The 7957-nt window shown below is 29.1% G+C and overlaps 2 protein-coding genes across 2 annotated transcripts; one reads left to right on the top strand and one right to left on the bottom strand.

Annotated features, from left to right (window-relative positions):
• Positions 1–1605: 1605 nt before the first annotated feature.
• Positions 1606–2250, top strand: Tsp_06532 (ribosomal protein S7). Its single transcript, XM_003378521.1, has 2 exons — positions 1606–1827; positions 2170–2250. The coding sequence occupies exons 1-2, from the start codon at positions 1606–1608 to the stop codon at positions 2248–2250; spliced, it is 303 nt and encodes a 100-aa protein (XP_003378569.1).
• Positions 2251–2658: 408 nt separating this feature from the next.
• On the bottom strand, positions 2659–7946 carry Tsp_06533 (DENN domain-containing protein 1B). Its single transcript, XM_003378520.1, has 17 exons — positions 7906–7946; positions 6149–6257; positions 6038–6087; positions 5879–5986; positions 5658–5727; positions 5508–5603; positions 5392–5445; positions 5219–5337; positions 4811–4856; positions 4621–4728; positions 4324–4551; positions 4055–4192; positions 3945–3989; positions 3835–3894; positions 3689–3766; positions 3308–3629; positions 2659–2897 (listed from the first exon to the last, which is right to left on the bottom strand). Exons 1-17 carry the CDS (start codon positions 7944–7946, stop codon positions 2659–2661), a joined length of 1911 nt encoding a protein of 636 aa, XP_003378568.1.
• Between the last annotated feature and the right edge of the window lie 11 nt (positions 7947–7957).

Here is a 7957-nt window from a genome sequence, read left to right as displayed (position 1 = left end):
TTAATTTACGCAGTTAACCGTATTAAATAAAAAGCGGCAGAAGCTTAACAAACTTACGCAATCTCAAAATTTAGTTACTATTTTCATCGAATTTCCTCATTTGATTATGGGTGAGTTACTGTTGTGATGTGATGTTTAAGTTTTATTCATGAAGTTCGCACTTTCAATAATTAAAAATGTTCTTATAGCTTAAAATAAAATAAGAAAAGTAATTCAAAATGAAAATACATTTCATGCTGTATGCATGCATCATATTATTCAGTGTTTTCTTTTATTTTCAATACGGAATATTTTTCATTTAATGAAAAGCACGTTTAATAATTATTAAACAGTGTCCAGTAATAATTACAATTAAGAAAAATATTCTAAATTTTAAATTAAAAACGCCCGTTGTTCGTATTAAACAGCAATTCAAGATTCATGCTTCAAATTATAAAATATTGAATCGCGTTTTTATTAAAATGACTACTTGTTTGATATTTGATTAGCGCAATTTAAACTTTATGCAATTTTATATAAAAAATAAAACTCACAAAAAACAATGTTTTTTACTAGTTGCTTTGAATGTTCATACTGTATTTGTATAAAACATTTCGTAGATGACGTAGTTTTTTTAAATAATAAGTACGTTTCTAACAAATAAAAAATACCACTTAATAATTTTTGACATATTTATCGTTAGAAATACTACTGTAGATATATTTTTTGAAACCAAAACTGAACTTAAACTTGATTAAACTTAAGATTACTAACTCAACTATTCAGAATATTTTCTTTTGATAGATCCGATGTTCATTGATTCATTGCTTTGAAATAAATGCTTTACTTCCGGCGAATTTGTGGAAGCTGTTTTACACCAAAGTAACATTTTATTGATATTTTAATCTGCAATGTAATTTTTATTGTACAATTCAAGTTTGTTTCACAACTAAATGTTTCATTATGTGCAGTCAGTGATTTAATGCCAATTCAAAGTTCATTTTATTTAATTGAAACTGTGAAATATTTAATATTTCTTTTTCTTGTAAAGAAAACCACATTTTCTTTAGTTTCATGATATTATTAGAGGTAGTCTTGTTTTTTACTAATTTCCTCTTACGTTTGAATTGTTTTAGTTCGAAAAACTTTATTTGGGCATTTCTTTTGTTTTTTGGGTTAAGATTATCAGAATTTTTAATTCATTTGTTTAATAATGCTTTTTGTTACTTATTTTGAATTGCACTGAACTGTTTGCTTTGCTGATAGGGCAACATTTCAAATGTAGTATTTGTAGTTCAGTTCCATAATTTTCAGCTGATATATCCGAAATTTTTAAATTTGTTTTTGAAATCAATTATTTTAGCATAATTAACAAACGAACTTCTATTTGGAATCCAACTTACCAAGATCCTATTACTGATAAAAGTGAACTTGATCTTCCTTTAAGTGAAGATGATCCACGCAAATATCGGCCAATCAAGCCGTTATTTCATTCAGATGCGACTACTTTCTTTCACGATCCTGTTTTAATGTATAATTTTTATTTGTTTAAATTTAAATACAAATTTATAATTTGCATATGTATGCGAAGAAATTATTGTTCTTTTACGCAGAACTTTCACACATATGGTAATGAAAGATGGTCGTAAAGATTTGGCGCAGCGAATTATGGCGAACTGTTTTGAATATATAAAGCGTAAACAAGTGAAAAAATGGTTAGCTTGTAATTCTGATGAAGAACGGAAAGAAATTGAATGCAATCCTTGGAAAATTTTCCACAAAGCAATTGAAAATTGCACTCCCGTTCTGAAATTGATGCCTGCCACTCGTGGTGGCATCACTTACCAAGTAAATAGAGGGAAAGGAGGGAAGCATTTTGGCATTTGTTGCAAATGTCAGTACTTTATTATTGTGTGTTATGATTATTATTATTATTACCGTGCATAATATGCGTTATTATTATTTAAAATTGTTATTCGTATATTTTCGGTTCCTTCGTTTGTCACAAGAAAATATGCTCGCTTTATGGCTATGAAATGGTTAGTACGAACTTGTCGAATACGTGGTCATACGGAAACGATGGCAGAGTCGTTGGGTAAAGAACTATTGGATGCTTTCAACAACGAGGTTGTATTGTTTGTTTTTTATGTTTGTTAATTTTAAATTTAAAATGAAATACAAATTTGACAGGGACGTATTGTGAAGAAAAAGCAAGATTTGCATCGACAATGTGAAGCAAACAAGGCTTATGCCCATTATAGATGGAAATGATTTTTCTTTTGGACAACTTTAAAAATTTGAACGTTATAAATTCTGTAATAGATATGCATTTTATAAAAGTAAGATCAGAAATAAAGATTGTTCATTTTTTATTCCATTGTGTTCAAATGTCTCAAACGATTTCATGCTGTATCCGTATTTCTCAAAAAACAATGATAATAACTATTTATTAAATATATCAAAGATGACAGAACATTCAAAGCACAAAGTAGTAGTTATTCATTAAACATCACGATTCAACATCAATATAATAATAAATAACATCATCATCATAATTCTTAAAAATAAAAAAGATTTTCTTCTTATATATATATATGTATGTACACAACACGTACAACAACAAATGTTTCAAGTAAAAATTACATAATAATAATTATTATTATAATTTCTTGAGTTTGTTTAATCGAATGTTTCCCAGTTCGCAGGCAAAGAATTGACAACTCCAGAAGGTGAAGTTTTAGTTTGCAAAGAAGAAGTCGAAGTTGCAGGGGTAAAAATGGATTCCAGTAAATTCAATTCTGAATTCCCATCCATTTTTGGAGTGCATTCTTGTGCAGCAGATGATGCAACCGAAACTGACGGATCATCTGATCTCAGATCGATTAAATCGTTGTTCTCAGTCGAGCATTCAGTCTCATCTACAACAGATAATCTCTGTTTTGCAAATACTAAATGTCTGCTTATTTTTCAAAATGCTACATCACTTTAAAGATAGTCCTTATTTAAGAAGCAGAAGCAGCCCTTCTTCTATGCAAATATACATCCAAGACAAATTAAAAATATTTTGATTTTTACATTTCAGCATAACAACAGGAGAAAAAATATTACTCAAATTTATCCAACGCTTAAATTGTCTTTCTGTGTTAGAGGTTTTTGTGTTTTCTTTCTTCTACTTTTAAATCACTTTCATATTAGCTTTTTGCATGTATACTTCCTTGATTGCGTAGAAATTTCTGAACAGCTCTCTATTTTATGATATAAAAGCTGAACTGTTGAGACTTTTACAAAAGAAAACAATAATTGCAAAGTATATTTCCAAAATTTTAACCTTGCTTACTACTGGTGCCAGGAGGATGTTTATTATCCATGCCTGAAATGCTAGGTTGTTGTTGTTGTTGTTGCTCTTGTTCCTGCTCTAATCTAACTAAAACAGATGATCGTCTGGACAATACTTCTTGCATTTCTGACATTAAATCAAAATTTGTAGAATTCTTATTTTTCTGCAATTTTGTACAATGTTCTTCTGCTTTGCTTTCTGCATTGCGTTCCTCTTCCGCTTCTTCACCGCTCAAGTTATCATCTTTGCTCACATTCAAGTCCATCCACTTCGACCGGCCAGCTTTCAAAGGTAAAACAGCCTTTTGCATTAGCTGAAAAGTAGAAATGAAATTTAAAAAATCCATCCAAAGTTTTAGCCGGATTTAATTACTTTGTCGCGTGCGCGTCGAATACAACTCTGCGAATGCTGCTGTATTGGAGGAACTGCCTTCATTGTTGTTGAATCCTCCTATAGAAATATATATATAGAAAAGGGTGAAAGTTCGTTGGAAAATGAAAATATTTCAATTTGAATACTTTCAAATCACCAAGTATATTCCGTATATCATTCATAGCTTCTTTACCTTTCAATTTTACCTGAAAACAAAAACTGAAAACTCCTATTCAATAGTGTTAATGAAAAAAACTGATACTTTGCTTCGAATTTGCTTGACCCATGCACCACCTTCTTTCTAGAAAAAAGCAAAAAACCATTATTTACATGAAAGAAAACATTTAAATAGATTATAATACATACTTTCATATTGTTCATCCATTCGTTGTACTGGTATTTAATTCGACTAGATTCTTTCCCTGAATAACAGTTGCATTCCTCTTCAAACTGATCTTGAAATCCCACGCCCGTGTTCAATCTATCCAAGCGATCGTCAATAAACTAAACTTATCAATGAAATGATAAAACTGCTCACTCTTACAACAATTTCTACATAAAACAGAATTGATTTTTGTTCCACATTACATATGTATAATTTAATGATTGATTGACTGAGATGAAAAAAAAGTTACTTGACGAAATATTTGCAAATCGAGCATTTTATCCAGAAAAGGTCTCAAATTTGAAGGCCTCGTTTGAACAAATGCTTCAGGACTGAATGTGATCAATTCGCCTTGTCGAAATTGCAAAGCTTCACGATATCCACCGATCAGTACAACCAAAGCGCGCAAAAAGGCACGAGCAAGACCGTCACCAGCCGTTCCATAGGACAGTCTCATGTTTTTCTTCAAAACGGAGATCTGAAATTCAAAAAATGCAAAATTACAGAAGATATTAATTCTTTCAATGAAAATATTTTCCAAACGTACCACTTCGTATGGCAATGTGCTCACATCGTCGTACGGTGAACGGAACAACTTCGAATCAATGTCAAGCATTACAACGTCATTCAAATCAACTTCTTGCATAAAAGATTGCTAAAATTAAGAATAAATATAATTAATAAATTATAAAACCCCATAAACCAAAAAATATACCAAAAAAAACAACATTACTTACCTCGTATAATACCGAAGGCACACCAATGAGATATGGCATCGGTGCACTGCAAAAACAATACTTGAATTAATAATAAATAAGGTTGCTTGTTTATGTACAGATTATTCGAGCGAAATTAAATATTATTTATTGAAAAATAAAAACTCACTTTAAATAATGGCAGAGATGAGCAGGTAAAACTGGAATAAATATGTGCTGCCTAAATGTGAGAACATTACAATTTTCACCGTTTTCATAAATTCAGACAAAAATGTTCTTTTCAATCGTTCACTTGATCAAGTGAAATTAAATGATGAAAAAGGAATATCAATTGGTTGAATAAAAGCATAGTAATTATAAAATTGATCAGAAAAGAAAATCGCTCACCAATGCATAGGATAAATCAGCAAATTAGCTGCTAAAACACACGAACTCAGTTTGCCCAACTTGTTTCCTTTGAAAATAATCCTCCTTTCACACAGCATACTAGCGAAAACTGCAATCATTGCAGTTTCATTGACTGCGTTAAAATATTCAGTTAAATAACGCTGAAAATGGAGAAAATTTATTTTCAAAAAAAATTATGCATGCAAATAACAAACATTCTCAGGTATTTTAGGTAATTTCGTATTGTCAGGGCAAAGACATTCCAATGCCTACAATGCTAATATTGTAATTCATTTGTTCACTCATTCATTACGTCAATGGCAGAAATTACATTCCGACCAGATGAAGAATTGATAACAAACGTCTGGTTTGGAAGTGGTATTTCTTGATGATAAGTGCAATCCAACAAGCGTTCAACTTCATCAGGCTAAAAGGTGAAAATTGAAATTGCTGATATGAAACTGAAAATTAATTTCAATACAGAACACTGGTCAGCAACGCTTGCAATGTGATTGAGAAATTTGAAAAACACTTCCGGCCAAGGCAATGCACTGAAATAATACAAACAATTTTACTTTTCACATTAAACTTTACAAGTTCAATAAACTGCATGTAAATAAAAAATTTAATTAAAAACATAACATTTGAAACATAAAAATAAATAGAGACTTAATAAACATTTTCGAATACAAATTCTTTCACCTCAACAAACAATAGCAAGTTTTTGTTCGAGGTGCATGTCGACAAAAGCCAAACGTATAGCAGCCTTCCAAATCTGTTAACACAAATGAAAACAGCTGTACAGATTCACTGAAATATAATTTTTTTAGTTGAATAATAAATAATTAATGAAATATTTACCTCGAAAGAGTACAAGGATAAGAAAATTCCGCTATGGAACGTAAAATTTTCTACACAAAAATAACACATCAAGACAGTCCATTTGTAATAATTTTACAACAAAAAAAATACTTCGTCATTAAAATCGTCCGGATATTTCCACAAAATCCATGGATTTCCACCCTCTGATTCATTGGATGCAACTTCAGCAAACACATCAAACAATGTAACTGGATTTAATCTAAACAAAAAAATTTCTTTGAAATTTCAATCGAATTAAAAATAAATCACCTTTACCTCAATCTTGAAGCCATGTAAAATGTTCATTGGATTTTTAAGTTATGCTTCCCAATTTGAAATTATACAAGTTGGAAAAAAATTGCTTTTCAAAGCTATACTAACAGATTTATTTAAAAAACCTTTTAAATTCATTTATATAAAATATAACAGATAACATATATAACTACAAAAGAATAGTGTGTAATAACAGAAAAATCATACTGTAAAAATATAAAAATAAAGGTATGCAACTACAGTGTACTGTATTCTATAAATATATGCATATAGAGATGTATGGGAATTGTGCATGGAAGTTGGAATAAATTTTGAATTATGAAAATTAATTAAGTTCAATTACAACTATATTTAAAGTTTATAAAATGTATTTAAAGCTTGAAAATCCTATTTTAAATAAAATAACAAAATTAAGCAAGAAAGGTGCCTTAAAGCGTAAAATGTTTGAACGTTTAGAGATGTTTTGATTTTAAGATTATGTTTTCAAAAACAAAACGAAAAAAGCCCATATATAAACCGGCGTAACATTTCAGAAAAAGTTGAAAACCTTTTAATGCAATTGTAAAAGCGGTTTGAAATGCAAAGATGATGCAAATGAATGTAAATAGCATGGAATATTCTTTACTCACTTTAAGAAATTTACGAGTTAAATAGTCAAGTAGAATAAGATAATCTGAACAAAGCAAATGTCATAAATATGATATCATTCATAAGCAATTTTTGCTTAAAATTGTATAATAAAATACCAATTATAGCTGAAGTCAATAAAATCTGCTTAAAATAGTTTACCATTTTGACTGACTAAATTAAATGTAGTGCAATAATTAATTAAATTTACATTTTTTAATCAATAATTATGGCATATTATTTTATCAGATTCTTCTTCTGAAAAAAGATTAGACAAATTTTTGCTATAAAATGCATTGAAAAGAACTTGTAAATGAACATTTTACTCCGCATTTGCAACTATTTTTCAGATTCAAGAACACATTACTTTTATACATTTGTTTTTGTTAAGAAATATATGAACAGAAAATGAGTCAAGTGATAATTTATAATTATAGAAGTTTCTTATATAATTATCTCACGCAATATTGATGTACCTTAAAATCGAGAGTTGTGTTCACATTAATTTACTACAATGAATCAAGTTTAATTTATTCTTATTTCAAATTTTGCCAAAAGGTTCACATTAATGCCAACATTGTTCAATAAAAGTGCTGATAAAAACTCGCCAAACCAATCCATATATGTAATGTTGATTGCAAAGACTGACAGAGTAAATTTGCATGATGAAATAATTTATTATAATTTAAAAGTATTTTCCAAAGAATAATCTTCAACACTATTTTCAATGAAATTTAAAATTTTCAAATTTGAAAAACAAAAAGCAGATTAAAAGCAATTTATGAATCATCAAAATAACTTTAAAATTCATATGCATTATAAGGTATTATTAGTAGTATTAGTATTTCATTGTATGCATATATTTGTATGATGATACAAAAATTGAGAAATTTATAATTAAATTCTTTATTGAATGCTAAAAATGGAAATGTGCCTGAGGTGAATTTCATCACATGATCAAAAGTTACTTTACGACAATCGATGCGTTCAAATCAACCGACTGAGGCATATTTTATCTCA

The sequence above is a fragment of the Trichinella spiralis genome (assembly GCF_000181795.1).
Source record: "Trichinella spiralis strain ISS 195 chromosome Unknown Scfld4, whole genome shotgun sequence".
Classification (NCBI taxonomy): domain Eukaryota; kingdom Metazoa; phylum Nematoda; class Enoplea; order Trichinellida; family Trichinellidae; genus Trichinella; species Trichinella spiralis.
This window is presented reverse-complemented; position numbering and strand designations above follow the sequence as displayed.

Excerpts from the sequence above, each read along its gene's own strand:
- Tsp_06532 (XM_003378521.1), top strand. The coding sequence starts at position 1,606 with ATGGTAATGAAAGATGGTCGTAAAGATTTGGCGCAGCGAATTATGGCG. Across the intron at positions 1,828-2,169 it reads GTGGTGGCATCACTTACCAA|GGACGTATTGTGAAGAAAAA; the intron begins GTAAATAGAGGG and ends CAAATTTGACAG.
- Tsp_06533 (XM_003378520.1), bottom strand. The coding sequence starts at position 7,946 with ATGCCTCAGTCGGTTGATTTGAACGCATCGATTGTCGTAAA. Across the intron at positions 5,446-5,507 it reads ATTCTTCATCTGGTCGGAAT|GCATTGGAATGTCTTTGCCC; the intron begins GTAATTTCTGCC and ends TTAGCATTGTAG. Across the intron at positions 2,898-3,307 it reads TGGCACCAGTAGTAAGCAAG|ATGAGACTGAATGCTCGACT; the intron begins GTTAAAATTTTG and ends TATCTGTTGTAG.